The following is a 20022-nucleotide window of genomic DNA, read 5'->3' as shown; positions in this document are numbered from 1 at the left end:
TACCTTTAATAGCTGTATGGGGTAGATGGGTTCAGATCCAGATCTTTGGTTTTTCAGTACAGTTGAGACAGTTTCAGATTTAAAGAACTCAAGTACCAAAATTTCCTCCCTCTTTTTGCTGTAGACTCTTGACGATAATTTGGTTGAAAGGGGTCCTCTGAAGGTGGCCAGTCCAATTCCATCCCTGCAAAGGTTTTCCCAACTTATCCTTGTGCTTGGGTTGAAATAAAAGAACTAGCTTATGATTAGTCACTCAGATCGCAGTTACAAGCCTAAATTTAAGAAGAGCCTCTCCCAGGACTGAGTACTTTAGTAGGTACCAATAGTAATTTGTTCTCCAAAATATAGTACCAAGTCAAGATCTCTGAAGATCCCAAATTAGTCCCTGAAGTACTAAAAATAAAAGCAGTTTAAAAGATTTTGGAGGTAGACATGCATTTGAGAACACAGTATATAACATGGTCATTAACTTGTGTTTATGATTGCTTTTACACTTCTAAAAGCAACAGCTTATATTAAACATGTAAGTAAAACTTCAACCATGTTCACATTCTAATCAAACCTTCATGTCAAAGGAATTCTTTAAGGTCCGAATTTGTCTCATGAGTGGTATAATAAAATCTCTTGTGTCTTAATATATTAGAACTTGTGATTTATTAGAGGTTTTTTCATGGTAATCTGACAAACTTTAATGTTTATGTTTAAGATAGTTAAGATAGATCACTTTTTTAAAGCGATGAATAGTTTTTCCTCATGTGATTTCCCAACATCATCACAATTTTCTGACAACGGCAACTTTAGAAAGTAAAACAGGAAGCAGCTGGATATTTTTGCGGCAGCAGTTCAAACTTGAAATAAAAAAGGGCAAAACCAAAAAACTCCCAGCAAAACTCCTTTGTTTGTCTATGCATACCTTTCAGTTATTTTGATACTTGAACTTGAAAAAATTTGAACTTTTTTGCCACATTGTTCCTGTTCTCTGCTAAAAAGACACGCAATGCAAAAATAAAACGTAATTGTGTTAAATTTTAAGTGGTAAAAGTATGAAAATACCATGAAAATCAGTACAATGAAAACTTCTAGATTCAGCCAAGTCAAATGAAATTAATTTAATTTCATGGTAATCTACAAGTATCTGTACATTTTAAGAACATAGTCCTTTCAATTTATTTTCCTACATATATTTACTTTACACCAGTTAAAGTATGTTCCCTTTCAGTGATAAATTATACATCAGACCATTATATTACTGACTATAAAAAGTTGAGAGAATAATCAGCTGCATGCCACTGATCTCTATTTATCAGTTTGTCTCTTTAGAACACGTATGAAGGCATCTCTTGGTACTTCCACATTGCCAATTTTTCTCATCAACTTCTTCCCTTCCGCCTGCCTCTTTAAAAGCTTCATTCTTCTTGTAATGTCTCCACCGTACTATAAAAAGGAAATATATTTTAGTAAGATTAAATGCAACTACAGTATCTTTCAGCAACACTAAGTTCAAAGGCTTAAATCAAAATAGTCAGAAAGGCTAGTTACATTACGTAAAGATTTTATACTCCAAATAGTTACCCCAAAACCCACTAGTTAAAAAGCACAAGAGAGCAAGTGAACATGCTTATTGGGACAATTGAGGGTAGATTCTGTTACCGGAGTATATAAATTCACATAGGCCTGACTGACATTAGCTACAGCCTATAGAATATCCAAATGCCCAGCAACAGCAGCAGGATGCCAGCTCGGCTGTGCTGTGGCATTGAGCACCATCAGTTGCTTACACCTAGATAAACAGACACCATCCCGCGTATGTGCCTATCAAAAGACTTCTTGAGAAAGGTACACCTGGTTAATTTCTTCAGCATGCTAGCTTCAGAGACCTAAAGACAACATAATTAAGAGACATCAAATTTTTCCTATATCTTTGTCCAGTCTTGTTGATAGTTAACTATTGCATATTTAAGCCCTAATTGTTTTATTTTTTTATTACTAAAATCTGGGATTTATTACTGAAAAGCCAAGTAAAATTTTAATCCGAATCAGTTTCTAAAGGGGTTTTGTAGTTTCTTAAATCACTTGAATAAATAATTAGGAAATATGTGAAGTTACAGAAACGTGTGTACACACACATATTCATGTCCATAACTATCAGGAGACGGTGAGGAGACAGGTGAACACAGACACACTATCTATTGAGTTAACTCTTAAGTGTGTAACTTCAAAAAACCATTACTCTTTCTGATCCACCATATATGCAAGCAACAATAACTGGTTACAAGAGTTGGATCTTAAAAGCTTACAACTATCTGTTAATAGAATGTTGGCTCTTGGAAACACAAGCAGAACATGTCTTTGCTGGGTTTCTAGGCAAAGGGAGGCCTAACATATTAGCAAAACTCTGAAATTTACATATATTAGACACCTTAAAAAAATACCTACACATTTTGCCACAACATTTTTTCTGTAAGCTTTCAACCTGTAAAATAGAATACCATATATATATTAATGCATTAGAACATCTATACATGAAGCTAAATATTGACTTGTCAAAATGCTGAGTATTGTTTTTCTACTAGTTTTCTAAGATGCACCATAATAATAACATTTTCCTTTCGTCTATATAAGACAAAACTCTAAACAAGCAGACTATTACGGTGTACAATAGGTACATATAAATTATGATCTCACCTTTTTATCTAGGATTTCTTCTATTATTCACACTATTCATATTAAATGTGTACCTAGATAAGTACACACAAATTCTCACAGCACCACTGCTTGAAACCCTACCTTTAAATCTTTTACCACAATTTAAAAACCATTTAAATAGCAAGAGAAAAAATGTTACAGGGAACACAGCAACGAAGGAAATGGCTTACTCTAAAAGAAATGAGTGCTACTAAAAAGTAGTTGTGTGTTCAGCTTGCAACACACTTCCTTTGGAACAGCACAGCTCAGTTCTTTTTTTGCTGACTCCAGCGATTCAACCATTCCACAATTAGCTATTTTTTTTCAGTAGTAAGAAACACTTGCTACAGAGAGAGAGGAAGTGGGTACATGGGTATTGCAAGTTATACTCTATCCACTAAATGTGGTGCTAACTGAAAGCAATTTAAAATAAAAAAATATTTTTTACAATTAAATTTATAGGAAGGCTTTAGTCATAATTACAGCTCAAATGTATCTTGTTTTTCAAGAGGCCTGGTAGCATATACAAGAAAAAACTCTTGTTAGAGTAAAACTGAAGTATTGTTATATATAAAATTACCTAGTAAGACATTAAAAATTCATATTTTACATAACTTAAAATTTTATAAAAAGAAGGAAAATGGAAGGGCTTCACTTACGTTTCTCTTGCAATGATTTTCTTGCCAATGGCAGCCTGGATGGCAATTTCAAACAACTGTCTAGGTATAGCATCTTTTAAACGTTCACATAGGAATTTCCCAGTAGCATATGCCTTATCACTGAAATGAAAGCCACCAGGGTTTTCAGAGAAAGTAATACAACCTCAAAAATAAAACCACATGTAAGTATAAATGTGCTGAAGCATTTTAGCAAACAATTTCTGAGGTAACTGCATCCAATAAATACATTCTCCTGGTGCTTTTCAGACAAGATAATTTCTGTTCTTCAGAAGTTTTCTGTTACTGGGAGCATAAGAATTTTACTTTTCCTACCGCTTTTCAATAGCAAATAATAAGTGCCATAAGTGATTGATCTGGCATCTCCTAGACTGATCTAAGTTTTTCGAGCTCCAGAGAAGAGTGGGATCTTACATTTTCTTCTACGCCCCTGCCGTACATTACCACAGAAACATTACATCTAGCACTTAAATTGAAAAAGAGAAGTAAAAAGATGTTTTTTAATTATGGTATGTATTCCCTAATTTTCCTCTTGCCATTAAATGCCCCTGTTTCAGATAATCTGCAAAACTGATGATTTGCTGAAATCCGCACTGCTGTTTTCATATGCATTTGTCATATATTAGTAATACATACATATTTTTCCATTGTATATTAGTACTTATTTCTTTACAATAGAGAGTCCAACCTACTTGTGTACAATAGTTGCCAGTTCTTCAACTGGATTTCCATTGAGAAGAATATCCATTTTTATAAGGTCTGCTGCCTGGTATCCTGCATCTTCGTAATCAAAACTAAAAAGACAGCAGTTAGCTATTATTTTGTAAAAATTATACTCCATAGTCTTTGTTCCATAAACCTTAGGGTTTAGACACATTTCTTAATAAAGCACTGAAACATCTTATTAGAATAGAAGCAGTTATTAATAGTTTCTCAGTATGTCTACCCTAATACTGGAAGGACAGGATGTCATCCAGAGGGACCTGGACAGCCTGGAGAAGGGGGCCTCTGAGAACCTCATGAGGTTCAACAAGGCCAAGTAAGGTCCTGCACTTGGGTTGGGGCAATCCCTGTTTTCAGTACACAATGGAGGATGACCTACTTGAGATCCGCCCTGCAGAGAAGGACTTGGAGGTGCTGGCCGATGAGAAGCTCGACATCAGCCAGCCATGTGAGCTCGCAGCCCAGAAGGCCAACCGTATACTGGGCTGCATCAAAAGATGTGTGGCCAGCAGGTCAAGGGAAGGTATTCTGCCTCTCTATTCCTCTCTTGAGAGAGAGCTCATCTGGAATACTGTGTCCAGTTCTGGAATCCTCAACACAAGAAGGATATGGAGCTGTTGGAACGGGTCCAGAGGAGGGCTAAAAAGATGACTGGAGGCCTGGCACACCTCCCATACGAGGACAGGCTGAGAGAGTTGGGCCTGTTCAGCCTGGAGAAGGCTCAGAGATCTCATAGCAACCTTCCAGTACCTGAAGGAGGCCTACAGGAAAGCTGGAGAGGGGCTATTCGTAAAGGCTTGTGGGGACAGGACCAGCAGGAACAGCTATGAACTGGAAAGGGGCAGATTTAGACTGAATATTAGGAAGAATTTCTTCACCATGAGAGTGGTGAGACACTGGAACAGGTCACCCAAGGAGGCTGTGGATGCCCCATTCCTGGAGGTGTTCAAGGCCAGGTTGGATGACCAAAACATGTCTTACCTTTACCCTTTTAAGGCATATTTAAGAAAATTTAGAAACTCAAAACAAATTCAGTCCTTAAATAAAATCTGGTTTTGATGCTTATGAAATGAATAATATAATTAGGTAAACCAGTTCCTCTCAACATGCAATATATCTTGCTAACAACTCTATATATAAGATTGAGTCTCCTGTGGCATAAGCCCATCAGCCATGCAGTATTTTCCCTTCCATTAAACTCACAAAGGCTCCTCACAAACAGATGAGCATTATTTTAGCCCCTGAATTTCTACAATCAACCAAAGCAGAACATTTTGTCTCAAAATATGAATTATTTACTTTACTCCCATAATAAAGCATGTACATAAAGTAATTGTTTAAATAGTGCGTTGATTGTTTTTACTAGCTTTAAAGAATCGGTATTTGTTTACTTTCCCTTTTCTGACAAGAGACAATACATTAAGTAAATTTTCAGTTTTTCCCTTGAAAATGCCCATCATCACTTCAGGCAAGAACCACCTAGATGAGCAAACGCCACTCTTATGTCAAACTTCAAAAATACGTGCTTTGTCCAAGATAATTGTTATTATGTAGTGATGCACTTTTAGTGGTTTTCAGATGCATTTCCATCAACTTTCACAGTGAATGTAATTATTAAAGGTGAAGTAAGACTTGACTTGCAGCTCCATCAATAAAAGAATGTTCTTCGCTTGTGCCTTTCCATATCTTCTCCTCGGATCTTTTCTTGTCATGCTCCTCCCACCCCTCAGGGTCCAGGGTCAGAGGGAAAAGGAGATACAAAGGACATAGTTACCTTGCATAACCAGAAGACAGAGACTTAAGAGCATCATAAAAATCCACCACTATTTCATTCAGCGGAAAGAGGTATTTTAGCATAACCCTGTGCTCATCGATGTACAACATATCCTTCTGGACTGCCCTACGATCCTAGACAAATAAAAACAGTTTCAGTTCCCCTTGACAGAAGTTTTCTACAAATAAATACAATGCAAATTAAAATTAAAAGCTATCCAGCTACACGTAAGAACTCCCATACGTAAGCACCAGAGTAAGTTTCTTATTGGTAGCTTGCTTAAGTTCCAGAACAAATTGAAGCAGCAACATAAATTAAATGGTTAAAACTTAACTGGACAAATGATTCAAGTCCATCCTCTCTAAAAGCTGAATTTCTGAAATCCTTAACAGCTTCTGCTTACTGCTGCCTTTCACTGTATAATTATTCATCTATAAAATCGCACTGAAATTACATCTTCATATACATTGGAGTATTATACAATAGGGCTCGCAAGCTCATTTTCTTTCCTGAAGGAAGGTGTACTTAAAGCTATTTTAGGCATCCTTTTTAATAGATTTTATACTTCACTGTACTGACATACAAGTACTGTACTCCTTCCTATTTGCATTTCGAAATGTTAAGTGGTAAGAAAAACATTGTGAAGAAATTATGAAAAACAACATGCATGATTAAAACATTTTTAGTTAAAAGTATTCCAAATACACTTGGGGAAATATGATTGCCCATTACAATCATAAATGTACTCCACTGAAGTATTGAAAATATATATGAAGCCTCATAATAAAGTGTTGACAGAAGTTTTATTTCCACTAATATACTTCTAAAAAAACAGAAATCTTTTTCCTCTGCTGCAGATCGCATTATTTCAGACAAACAGAGCTCGCTATGAGTTAGTCTACTGCAGGATGCTTGACTACCTACTTTATCACTGAGCTACATCACTAACTTCCACTATAAGGACTTCCACTATATTTGTAGTTCAGAAGTAATTTTACACATAAAAAGATTAAGTAGTCTTGATGAAAGATACCATTTCAGTACTAATATCTAGTATCTTCACGTTGATATGAGGAGCTGAAAAATGCAAATGACACAACTAAAACTAGTACCAACCTGACACAAAACAATTATTTTCCCAATATATTCCTGAGGCGTTACAATAGTACCAAGAACAGTTGGCTCTAAATATTCAGATACTGAAAGTTTATCAGGAAACTGAGCAGGGCTGATTATAGTAATCTCCTTTTTACCATACTCCTGAAAACAAACAAATAAAACAGATGCTGTAGTTTTACTTAAAAGTAGACTGAATAGCAAAGGAGACAAAAATACCATTAAAAAAAACGCTAAAAAATATTTCAGTTGCTTCGAAACACTTATGAATTACGTAACTCAAATTAATACCAAGCACGACTCTAAAAGATATTTCTACATTACATACAGAAGTTGCTGATCAGCATATTTTTATTATTACATACAAAAATTTCACTACAAAATATGTTCTTTTTAAAGCATTTTCTTCTGTTTAAAATTTACTGGATAAGTGCTTAAACCAGAACTAGAAACTAGGGTTATCCATAAAAATAATAAAAAATGATGGACCCTTTGTGTCCATCTTTCCATCTCTCTCTGGCCTGTAGAGCAAGGATCTTCCTTCTTAATCCATCCTGAGCCTGTTAACAAAAGACCTGCTCCAAGAATTTTGCAGTTTGGTAATGGGTACATTCTCCTCTAAAGAAAACTTTGGGTTCAGGCTCCCTTACAAGCTGAAGTGGGCTTAGAAATTTAGTTTTCAATTCCTGTGCAAGTGCCTTCATCACCTATTCCTTGTACTCCAACATCCCAATAGGGGCTGAGTTATCCTTCTGGAATAAGAACAGAAGCAAGGTCATGCTTCTTATCATGTACATACCACCTCCCCCATGCACCAGAGCAAGTGATTATATCACTTCCACTGACAAGGCAGTATTCTTGAACAAAGACCCAACTTCCAGCACTGTTTGAAAACAGCCACCCACATCACCAATCCAGAATCTCTTCTCCACCAAAGATAACTACTTCATTCATAGCTACACTATCTAAGGAAGAAACCAAAACAACTGGAGAGTAAGGTCTACGCCTTACACCTTGCAAGTACAGCAACCTCTCTTACACAAGCTGATTGGAATTTACAGATTTTTTTGTAGTATTTACTGGTACATGTTGGATAATAATGAGGTAGCCTATTCATAGCCTCCTTTCAGCAGGCTGTCTGAAGTCTACCTCTCTCTCTCTCAAACTCAAGCCCTGTAATTTTTTTGCACATACCTGCTTCACAGCAACCAAAACCTCACTTGTCTTCACCAGCCCCTCCCAGTTCACGGTAGCATTACAACCTATTTCTAAAAACATTAATGCTTTCTGACTGATAAAATCTGTAAGATTTTTTCACCTGCTTTAGACTCAGTCCAGCCAATGTGCATTTAAAAGAATACAGCATGAAATGTTTCCTTTATTCTCATTTTCAAGGGCAGATATAAGACATAAAAAGAGCTCCTGAGTGATTCTTGTCTTCTCATTCTATGATTCTATGAAATGAAAGGGGCAAGGAACATTAACATTCTTAAAAAAAATCCATTAGAAAAGTTCTAAGTTAAATATTGGTGTAACAATATTTAATAGACTAGTTTACCATGAAGTACTAGTCTATAAAATAAAAATTTTAAGTGTAGTAGCAATAATAAGTTTCATATACCTTTATCAACTTGGCTGAGGAAAGAACAGCTTTATAAGGAACGGTAGGTGCAGTCAAAATAACAGACATGTTATACTCTTGCTCCAAACGCTGATTAAAAACTTCCATGTGTAAAAGACCAAGGAAACCTAACCTGGGAAAAAAAATATCCTGTCAGTGAAAGTCCTTGTATATCTCCCTGGAATTTCACTTTTTTCCCCTCCAGAACATTCACACCGCTAGTCTGGCAATATCAGGCACAACCAACCTCCAAATGATCCTACAGTTGACTAGTATGAGTCTCTGAGAGCAAAAACTATCAATCGCAACAAATTGCATACTCTGCGCAAATACAGAAAGTAAGAAAATCAAATGCTTTTGATCTTTACCTATCATTAATTTGAATTAAAGCTCCTAGTCTTGAGTTCATTTTAATTCAACCTTCAGTTGACTTAAACTTGCATTCTCAATTTACAAACAATTCCAAAAATGAAAGCTGTATGAAAGCCTCACCTCCATCCAGCTCCTAAGGCAAGGCTATTGTCACGATGAACATTTACACTGGAGTCATTCAATGTCAGCCTCTCCAAAGCACTTTTGAGATTATTATATTCTGTTTGATCTACAGGATACATTCCTGTCAAACATATTAGATAGAATTGATGTGATGTGGAGCTTTATCTAGTGTGCACTTACCTTTTAAACATGCTTCTTACAGTGAACATTAATACAATCAGAAATAACTCACTTCCTGTTCCAACTTTAAAATGTGAAAAAAATAAGGATTTCCCCCCTTTCCCTTTCCAATTAGTTCAAGTGTAATAAAGTTTTAGATTACTTCATAAAAACAGTAATTAACATTCAAACCATAATGGCAGGGACACTATACTCAAATAACCATTGACAGTTGTGGAAGTCACACATTCAAGAATAACCACTGTTTTGCAAAGTGGCAGTGTACACCAATAGCTTAAGCATAATTGAACAAGCAGACAAATTTCCCTGAGATGTTCTTTCAAAGCTAAGAGTGAACAGCAAAAAAAAAAAAAGTACCATATCTAAAAAAGTTGCAAATGTTTCTACATTTTTTAAATTAATAAATGCAGTTGCCCATACAATTACTATCTGAAATACATTCTACTGTATCATTTCTTTACATGACATGTTCAGATAACATCGATTGCTGTACAACATATGTGCATACAAAAAAACATTATTTACAGGATTACACTTCTCAAAGTTCACTGACAGACCACTTAATCTCCATGAGACAGGTCCAGTGATTCTACACATCCGCTCACAACAAGTTATTTCTAGAATTTATTTATTTCTAAAGCCATCTTCCATAGTATTTGTACTAGTTACTAAAGCTGGTGGAAACAGCTCAATAGAAATATAAAAGCTTAAAAAGTCAAATACTTTACAGAATCATTCTGAATATCAGCTTCGGCAGTTTACCATGTATAATGAAAAAAACCCAGCTGTTAATTTTTAAAAGAAGAAAAATTATAATAATTACAGAAACTTAATTATCTAGATGAAGAATTGTCAAAATCTGGCTGATTTTTTTAAAGCCTCAACCTTCCTCCAGCTATCAAGAGTTTACTGGCATTAGGAGCAACAATCATGGCTAAAAATACAATTCAGTCTTCTATTTGTATTGAACAAGCCTGCAACTATTATTAATCCTGTCTGTTAAGTCACAAGAGAAATTACATGAAGCTATACAAATTACATACCTCCTTAGCTTACCTTTGTTGAAATTCTAATCCTCACAATTCTTAATATAAAAGTATATTCTTCTACAAGCTCTAATAGTTCTCTTACTCTTGTTATTGGAAAGAATTTGTTCCACTTTGTATCATAAACTCCTCACCTGCAAAAACCATTGGCTTCGCTGACTTAAAGCCAGGCAAAGGCTCCACTGGCTGTTTATACAAAAACAGTGTGTCTCCTATTTGGGCTTCTGTTACTTCTTTCATTCCAGCAATCAGGTAGCCCACCTGTCCAGCATATCTAAATAAAATTGGCATTATATGGATATTGGCATTATCAGTATTTCCACTATTTTAACCAACTAACTTAACTCAGTAAGAAATTTTAAAAAAATCCCCCCCCAAGCCCATAAGTCAGGTTTCAGTTGTTTCTGCTCCTTGTTGTGAGCTTTGTGTCAAGGAACAAACTATCTGTTGACCAAAGTAGCTCTGTTTCTGTTACATTTAAATAGTACATTTACAATTCTGGATTTTCAATTCTGTGCTATTCCCAGTTTGAAATCTAGAGCTAGAGAGAAGTTCTCAGGGATCTAAAACAGAACCAGAACAGTCCTCAGCTGCCAGCACAGCAAGTTTGTATGCTAAGTGGCAGAAACAACAAAAGACAAATGCCTTCCATCAGTACGTAATGCTGTTAGCAAAGAACCCCACAGCAGACAAGAGTAAAATACAGTGTACTGGTTTTGACTGCAATGGAGTTAATCTCCTTCATAATAGCTCTGTATGGTGCTGCGTTTTAGATTTGTGACTAAAATGGTGTTGATAACATACCAATGTTTTAGCTATTACTGAGCAGTGCTTGCACAGTGTGAATGCTTTCTGTTTCTCACTCTGCACCCCCAGCAAATAGGCTAGACATGGGCAAGAGGCTGGAAGGTGACAAAGCCAGGACAGAGGACCCAAATGGACCAATGGGATAGTCCATGCCATATAACATCATGCTTGGCAATAAAAGGGGTGTAGTCTTTTCCAGGGTGGCCATCGGTCTGCTTATGTGAAGGTGGTAATTGATGGCCTTTGCATCACTTGTTGTTATTTCTTTTTTCTTTCACTTAACTGTCTTTATCTTGACCCAAGAATCTTTCCCACTTTTGCTCATCCAAATCTCTCTCCCAACCCACTAAGGCTGAGCAGAGTGAGCAAGTGGCTATTTGGGTGCTTAGTTGGTGGCTGGGTTCAACCCACCACACAGTAATATAATCTCATGGAGAATCTCCCAAAAGAGTCATTAACATATACTTGGATGCAAACTGATAAAGCTACTCCACTAATTCTAAGTACCTGATTTTCTTCCCACTGCTGCCTTGAGGAGCCAGTTTCTGGAAGCTGTTGCGTTCATGGATTTTAAGTTTTCCACCCTCAAAATATGCTGCAGCAATAACTAAGATGAAGCCCCATTCCCTTCCATTCTCATACAAGGTAGTTCCTAGGAATAAATTGGACAGCTAAATAAAAATGTCAAAAGCTAGTCTTTAAAAAATCCTATCTGTCTAGATGTTCCACGTAATACAGAAGACAAATTGGCTTCCTTGCTCTGGCAGTGCCCAAAAAGCAATCTCCAAAAGCTTCTGCCTCAGTATGCCCAAAAAGAAAAAGACTGACAGAGAGCACTAAATTACAAATAACAAAAAAACCTCACCATCGAAGAAAAAGAATAAACCCAGACACCTCCCAGCCTTTACCACATAAAGCAGAAATCAAACAGAAATGCAGGATTTTGTATGTTAAACGAATTAACAATTTCTTCCACTAAAAGAAATTGTACTTACAGTTTATGCGTTGGCTGTTCATTTGGAGTCAGAATTCCAACTTCATTAACTTCGTATCTTTTCTTTGTGTGTGCAGAGACAATTTTATGCCCTTTCTCAATCTCCCCACCAAAGAGTGCAATGTTAGCTATGACACCTCTGTAGTGGTCAAAAGTGGAGTCAAATACTAAGGCTTTCAATGGATCAGCAGTGTTACAGTGGGGTCTGTCACAAAAAAAAAAAAACAAAACAATATATTAACTTCCTCTCCAAAAAAAAACCTCCTTTCATATTAATACAGCTAAAACTATGAAGTAATTTTCAGTAAACACATACTAGACTTCATTTCAATGTTTCACTATGTATCACGCAGTACATATTTAGATTTTACTTCCCCCATGTGCAATAGCAGTACAAATAGAACAGACACAAATGCATATCCGTTTCAAAACAAGTGAAACTGATGTTGGAAATATCCTATTATGGAGGACAATAACAATTCAACAGTTGTATTCCAAGAGCCAAGTTAAAAAAAAAAAAAATCCACTGATATTTTGGTTTTGTCATCTTTCACAGAAATCTAACCTCAGATTTTCATTATTTTTTATTAATTAAATCTACTAACTAATATGGGGACTACAGTTCTTACCTAATAGCAGGAAAGTAGGAAAAAAAATAATTTAGCAGCTTTGTCATCAAGTTCTTAGATAGAAGCCTATTTTAAAGGTTGGATTCAGGACATCAAACTTTCAACATAGCAGATTTCAATTACCTTTATCATTTTAACAACACAATGTTCAAAAGGAGTAAAGTCACACATCCTCAAACACTGAGTTTCATAGAAGCTATATAAACAGTCATAAAAGTATCAGCCTTACTGGCCCTCCTCTAATCTTTAATTTTAGACTGAACTCACTTTTCTTCTCCCATTTCATAACAATAAAGAATTCTCTGCTGATTCACACAGTCAGTTTTCAAAAGGCATCTCAAATCCAGTGTCATTTTTTTCTTATTTGCAATTTGAAACTGACTTAACCAGCTCTAACACTAGATTTCTCTCACACCTCATTACTGATTTTAAATCTAAACAATAGTAAGCACAAAACTACTGCCATTACTGTATACAGGCAACTCATGGTTTCCCAATAAACCTTACAAGGTTCCACAATTAAATACAGACTTACGGTGGAATCTTCTCAATGACCTTTTGAAGAACTTTTTCAACATTCGTTCCTCGTTTAGCAGAGATCTAAAACACGATCAAAAACAGTTTTATAAGTCTTGAACTCATTCAGGATCTATTAAATAGTGTCATGTTTCCTTAAGATAGTTTAGGTGGCCACAAGCAATATCACCCACAAAAGCACTCTGAAGCACATTTTAGAATGCTATTACTACAAAATGCTTATTTGATTATAAATTATTCTGTAGAATGTTTTTTTCCTCTTCTGAATGGTAATTACTGTTCTGTTAAAAGTGACAACAACTTATGGAACCACAATGAGAAATAATTTTAAATCTATCTGATGCTATTCATCAGGACATGATAGAATTTTAATCCAAGAAGTATGTTTTCCACTCTTGTTTTCCAGGAGACAATCTTTAGATAAATTCATGTATGTCAGACAAAGGCAGAGAGGTGACAAACTGGTGATTTAAATATGTGTACATGTCTTTCATTAGGTACGAAGTAGATATAAGTTAAGCAATCAGCCATGGCATAAAACCTTAAGAGATCTTACCCTTACACATTCATCTACAGGGATATCAAACAGCTTCTCAATTTGTTTTTCAACTCTTTCAGGGTCAGCATTCTTCAAGTCAATCTGAAAAACAACAAACTGCTAAATATACAAGCAACCACATCCTCCATATGATTCAGCACTCTAGTTTCCAAATATACCAGTCAAGAAACCTTTAAGTATTTAAGAGTAAATACTGGATGTCTTCAGGAAAAGATCATAATTAAGATTCATTTCAGAGAAAGGCTGCCTTGCTTAACTTCAGGAGGGACCTCCTCTGTAACTAGACCATTTTTTGTTTGCTTCATTAAGCAAAACAGCGTTGTTCAAAAGCTGGTATAAATCGTTATTTCACAAAGTAATTTGAAAGCCTAAGTGCTACCTATACTGTATAAGGTTCAAGCATCAAGTACAACATACATCTACAAAACCCAATTACTTTAAGGTGAGCAATAACTAACCTTGTGATCCCAATCATACAGTCCAAAAAGTGTATAAACCACAACATTCTTGCTAACTTCAAGTCAACTGGGATCTCCCCCATGAGTCAGGAGTGCTGGTAAATGGTGGATAGTGGTTTGGCAGGCACTGGTGTCAGCTCTCTCAGTACCCTTGGATGGATCCCATCTGGCCCCATAGATGTGTGTGTCTAAGTGGTGTAACAGGTGGCTAACCATTTCCCCTTGGATTATGGGGGCTGTCTAAGAGCCACATCACAACCAGTCTTCTTGGAGCATATGTAGGTTACTCTGCACTTTTCTGTCCATTAATGACCAAATGTCTGTACTAGATAAACGCTCTCACCTATATTTAACGTCGAGTCAATCTGAAACCCCAGAATGACATAGCTTCAGCTTGTTGTCATGTTGATAAAGTACACAGTATTACCCAAGTGGTCAGTTGTTTTTCACACCATAGCTCTGGCTTGCTTCCAGCTTATTTGTTTGCAAGCTATAACTAGTACAGATTCCTTAAGATACAATTTACACAATGCTTCTGACCTTGGTTTACCATACAGACTTCAATAATGGTTTTTCAGTGCTGCTTATAAAATGTTTCTAAACGTATTTTATGAAGTTCCCAGTAAGTACTGTAAAATATCAGACAACAAATACACAAAGTTCTTATTGCATTCTAATTGTTTTTTCATTATATACTTCTACTTGAGTATAAATTTCATATCAATATTCTACATGTTTAAACAACCCAACTATTTAATATGAAACTCTAAAACCTTTATTACCTTATTTATGACAGGAATTATTGCAAGTTGCGCTTCAAAAGCAAGATAGAAGTTTGCCACTGTCTGAGCCTGAATACCCTATAAAATAAATATTTAAAAAGTTTAACACACAGAATTTTCCCAAGTTTTGGTGGCTTTCACTTCCCTCCTAGTAAATTTCTAAGTATTGCATTGCTAATATTTTACGCTCTCACTCTCCTGCTTCTACTGAAAGATCAGTCAAGAAGCCATTAATGTGGTGGATATAAGACTTCAAGTTTTCAGAATAAATTTATTCACACTTGGCTTATAGCGTCCTTTACCTTTAATGCTGCCAGTATCAGTTTGTATTATAAATGATGACAAACACAGCAGCAACTAGTTATAACTAACATCGTGGTGGTTAACAAATCATCAAGTTTTCCAACAAGAATCTCAAGGTACTCAAATGGGTATTAGTACAATAGTTAAAAGCTCTCTAGACTGTTGCCATTTGCAAAGTTCCTACTCTGTGAAAAAGTAGGATCTGATTCTTCATTAATCCTGTGCTTTCAATGTTATGTCATGGAACTGCAGTATCTACACACAAGTATTTGTCTCTAGTTTTTTTTTTTAGAACTTGGGAGATAGACCACGAGCTAAAACAGTGACAGAAAAAAGGAAAACCTAATCTTCTCTCTAGCCTGCTTAAAGAAATTGCTGAAATTCTAAGTAGAAGAAATAATGAAGAACTTCACCTCATTTGCATCCACTACAAGTATGACACCTTGACAGGCAGACAGTGATCGTGATACTTCATAGCTGAAATCTACATGGCCCTGTGGAGAAAAAGTTTTACAATTTCAAGTATTTCTAGAATCTTTTGCAAAGATTTTTATAGCATGAGGTTTTCATTTGTATATATGGTCACAATTCTTGCAAAAAAAGCCAGAAATCTACCTTAAAATATAATGATAATTAGCTTTTTGTGATTTAAACACTGTTTATACTTAACTTACCGGAGTATCAATAAGATTTAAGAGGTAGTTTACTTCATTATGATTGTAAAAGAGAGATGCAGATTGTGCTTTAACTGTAATTCCTCTTTCACGTTCCACTTGCAGTTTATCCAGCACTTGTTTATTACAGCCGGTTTTAGCAATTGTTCCTAAGAAAAAAAAACCAACCTGTTTTATTACTTCATTTAGTATATTAGCTCTCAAAATAAGTAATTCTTGAAAACACTATTAATTAGGAGAACATTGGACTTGCAGCTCCAGATGAAGCTTTTCTATTAGATTAAGCTAAACTTAGATTTTCATTCAAAAATAAAATTATGCTTCAATTCTTAACATTTGTTAAATAAACTTTTACATATGACATCATATAAAATACTTAACTGAATAAGTAGGATACAAACCCATGTAAGTCTAAATCAGAGAATAAGAAGTAACAGACTCCACTCAGTGCTAAATATTTCTGATGTTTAAAGAAACTTCACCTCCTATCAACGGAAAGCAGTCCTGTGCTCACAGGTCCAACCAATGCCAAACTCAAGAGCGAAAAGCGCATTATCATAGGGCATGGCAGAGCTGAATTGAAAACTCCAAGTTATCACAGGCATCAGGTAAAACTGCCCATAGTGACACACAGGAGGTAATCATGAAGAATAATTTGGATCAAAAGCTTCTCTCCCAGGTTTTGTTTTGGTCACTTCTTTAATGAGAAAAGGAAGACTTGTCCAAAGGGTATTTCTGAGTAGCTAATTTAAGTTCCACGATGAAATTAATCTCCTTTTGGGAGACAAAGCAACTGCTTTACAGCTCACCTTAGGGAAACCTCTAAGGCAATGTCTGTGTCTCTCTTCCAAGGAAAGCCTAGTTTCAGAACCGCTTATAGTCACAAAGATCCCTTAGCAATTGTTTCTCACTTTCACTTTAAAGGAGGATAGCTTTCCTTACCCTCAACAACAACAGAGAAATAAAAACACTGAAGTCCAAGAAGTACTCTGATGAAGACAAGATAAATACTTCTGAAGAATAAAAGTAACACAATTTCACCAATTTTTAGAATGAAGTAAAAGTGAGCTGAGAATCCATGGAATTCACACTTAAACACCAGCAGTTATTCTACACACTAATTTAAATCAATATAGGGCTGTACATTTCTAAAACTAACTATGCAGCACCATATCAGCTTCAGCACCAGTGAGCGGCACCATCATGAAAGGCAGTTGCTTTATGGTTTGCTCACAAGAAGACACACTGTTACTTTCAGCTAAGTACAAGCAGTATAATTTCCTTCCTGTTTCAATAACACTTCTGAAAACTACTCTGATCAGAATTCCGAAGTCCAACAGTCCCCTTATGTCCACCCCAAACACTGGCAGTAAACATCAAACTCCTTGTATACTGGTCAAATCGACAATTGCTCAAGACCTAGAAAAGTGGCATCTTCAACAAGGAAGTGCACTCCCTTTCAGTCTCTTTCCAAAATACATACTTCCTAGAGTGAATTACATAATTCCTTTACAACTAGTTGTAGGCAGATCTCAAACAGAAAGTACATCGTATTCAACTGGCAACAACAACAACTGGCAGCCTAAAATGCATACACAACCTGGCACTAAAAGAACAAAGTTACTAGAAATTCTAGAATCATAGAATCACCAAGTTGAAAAAGACCTCTTGGATCATCAAGTCAAATCATTCCTATCTGCCAATAAACCGTGTCCCTGAGCAAAATTTTAGTAATAATCAAAGTTCCACAGTCTTACACGTCACCTTATGTGTCAAGAAAAGGCAGTATAAAATGAGAACACACTTACCTGTAATTTCCAACAGTCTGTCTGCTAGAGTACTTTTGCCATGATCTACGTGAGCTATAATACTGAAGTTTCTAATGCTTTCAACAGGATACATCGACATATCTAGCTTTTCCTGAAAAAGAGAAATTTACTTTCACAAACCATGGTTATGGTCTCTACATACAATATGACCTGGCCTCTAAAAAAGAATTAACTCTTTTCTCTAGAAGAGACGTAGTTTGAACAGAGATACAAAAACTTGTCATTAATGTTTAAAATGCGAGCATTTCATTTTAGTCCTACATACATACATATTTATTACTCTGAATAATCAGTAGGTATGCTGAAAAGTCTTGTAAAGGTACTATGTTCTTATGCCTATAAGGAGCTGGAAAACTTAAAACAGTTCCAAGTTTGTCAAACTACTAAACTTAAGGATTAGGAAAATGATACAGGGACCATTAATGACATCATTCTTCACAAGCATGGTAATACAGTGACATTACCTCACTCAGCAGCTCAGGTAGCTGTGACCCTATCATAAGGAACATGCAGACTTTGTGGAAAAGGAAGCTAGGAGTAACAGTTATCTTGGCTAAATGTAAAAAAATGCAGAAAACCAGCCTGATTTCTTTGGTTCATACACAGAAGGGCCCAACACTCAAAAACCTTTTCTTTGTGTTATTCCTGCTCATTCCAAGGCATATGACACTTCAGAGAAAAGCAGCTTCTTCGCTTTTTAAAGCTTCCAGCATCAGGGACCAGGACACTTCTAATGGCAACTAGTAACATTTTACTAAAAAGCTCTGGACTCTAGAGACAAAGCGCATCTCTCTTAAACAGACCAGAGACGGCAGCTCCGGGCCAGAGAAAGGCATCGGCATACCCACAGTTCTTTGCTAACATCAATACAGAGCACTAAGCACCACTACCTGCCACATCCCTTGCAATATACTTGTGAGGGTACTTTGCACTGGTGAGGCTGCACCTTGAGTGCTGGGTTCAGTTTTGGGCCCCTCACTACAAGAGGGACATTGAGGTCCTGGAGCGTGTCCAGAGAAAAGCAACAGAACTGGTGAAGGGGCTAGAGAAGAAGTCTTATGAGGAGCAGCTGATGTAACTGGAGCTGTTTAACCTGGAGGAGGCTGAGGGAAGACCTTATTGCTTTCTACAACTACCTACAAGGAGATTGCAGAGAGGAGGGTGTTGGTCTCTTCTCCCAAGTGATAACTTATAAGACAAGAGGGAATGGCCTCTAGCTGCATCAGAGGAAGTTCAGATTGGACACGAGGAAAAATTTCTTCTCAGAAAGGGTTCTCAAGCACTGGAACAGGCTGCCCAGGGAAGTGGTTGAGTCACCATACCTGGAGGTGTTTAAAAGGCGGGTAGACGAGGTGCATGAGGACATGATTTAGTAGTAGACAGGCACGGTAGGAACTGATAGTCTCCAAGGTCTTTTTCAACCTAATGATTCTATGCTCTGCCTCGGCTCGGCACGGCGAGCTCTCCTACCACCAAGGGGACGCAGAAGCCCCTACAAAGAAATAGCTACTCCAGGAGGGCTATTTCCGAAAGCGCACCTTCCACCGGGCCTGGCCGCAGACTCACCTCGCCGCGGGATCCATACAGCCTCACGCACGCCGCAGGCCGCCAGGATGGAAGGCGGAGCGCGCCGGCAGCGGGGCGGGGGCTCCACAGCCGGGCCCAGCGCAGCGCCGTCCTGCCGGCCAGGGCCATGGCGCCCGGGCTCGGCCCTCACAGCGCTGAGGGGCGCTCGGCCCCAGCGACCTCCCCGCCGCGAGCGCGACGGAAGTGCCCCCGGCGGAAGAAGTCAAGGGATGGCCACGCCTCTTCCGCTCACGGGCGAGCGCTGCTGAGCACAGTGGGGCCCCGCTGCTCGCTGAGGGTTAGCGGTGTGGCGGTGATCACGTATTTCATGTCTGCCTCGCCTCGACGTTGTCAGGCTGCTGGCCGCTCTCTCGCTGTGGGCTCCGTTTTGGGGCGGGGACGCAGCCAGGCGGGGTCCTAGCTGCAGGCCCCTGTAACGCTGTGAGGGAAGCGCAGCGTTCGCGAGGGGGAGCCTCGGTGGCGCGTCCCATTTGGCTTTGTGAGAAACACTGATTCACTGGTAAAATAATGAGAAGGGGTCATCAGGCACTGGCAGAGGCTGCCCAG

The 20022-nt window shown here is 37.4% G+C and overlaps 1 protein-coding gene across 7 annotated transcripts; it reads right to left on the bottom strand.

Annotated features, from left to right (window-relative positions):
• Positions 1-1094: 1094 nt before the first annotated feature.
• On the bottom strand, positions 1095-19684 carry GUF1 (GTP binding elongation factor GUF1). 7 transcript variants are annotated; one of them, XM_054066334.1, is made up of 18 exons: positions 19456-19684; positions 17869-17980; positions 16061-16209; positions 15800-15880; positions 15084-15161; positions 13841-13924; positions 13283-13347; positions 12120-12323; positions 11632-11676; positions 10452-10591; positions 9089-9212; positions 8597-8729; positions 6976-7119; positions 5860-5993; positions 4055-4156; positions 3345-3464; positions 2437-2473; positions 1095-1434 (listed from the first exon to the last, which is right to left on the bottom strand). In XM_054066334.1, exons 1-18 carry the CDS (start codon positions 19582-19584, stop codon positions 1297-1299), a joined length of 2019 nt encoding a protein of 672 aa, XP_053922309.1. In that variant the 5' UTR covers positions 19585-19684; the 3' UTR covers positions 1095-1296. The 7 variants fall into 7 exon arrangements, 6 of the variants coding, with proteins under 6 accessions (XP_053922309.1, XP_053922303.1, XP_053922304.1 ...); XM_054066328.1 differs by lacking the exon at positions 11632-11676 and having other exon boundaries at positions 19456-19683; XM_054066329.1 differs by lacking the exons at positions 3345-3464; positions 11632-11676.
• Positions 19685-20022: the final 338 nt, after the last annotated feature.

The sequence above is a fragment of the Cuculus canorus genome, chromosome 4, assembly GCF_017976375.1.
Source record: "Cuculus canorus isolate bCucCan1 chromosome 4, bCucCan1.pri, whole genome shotgun sequence".
Classification (NCBI taxonomy): domain Eukaryota; kingdom Metazoa; phylum Chordata; class Aves; order Cuculiformes; family Cuculidae; genus Cuculus; species Cuculus canorus.
Note: the sequence above shows the minus strand (reverse complement) of the source record. Positions and strands in the feature narration are given on the sequence as shown.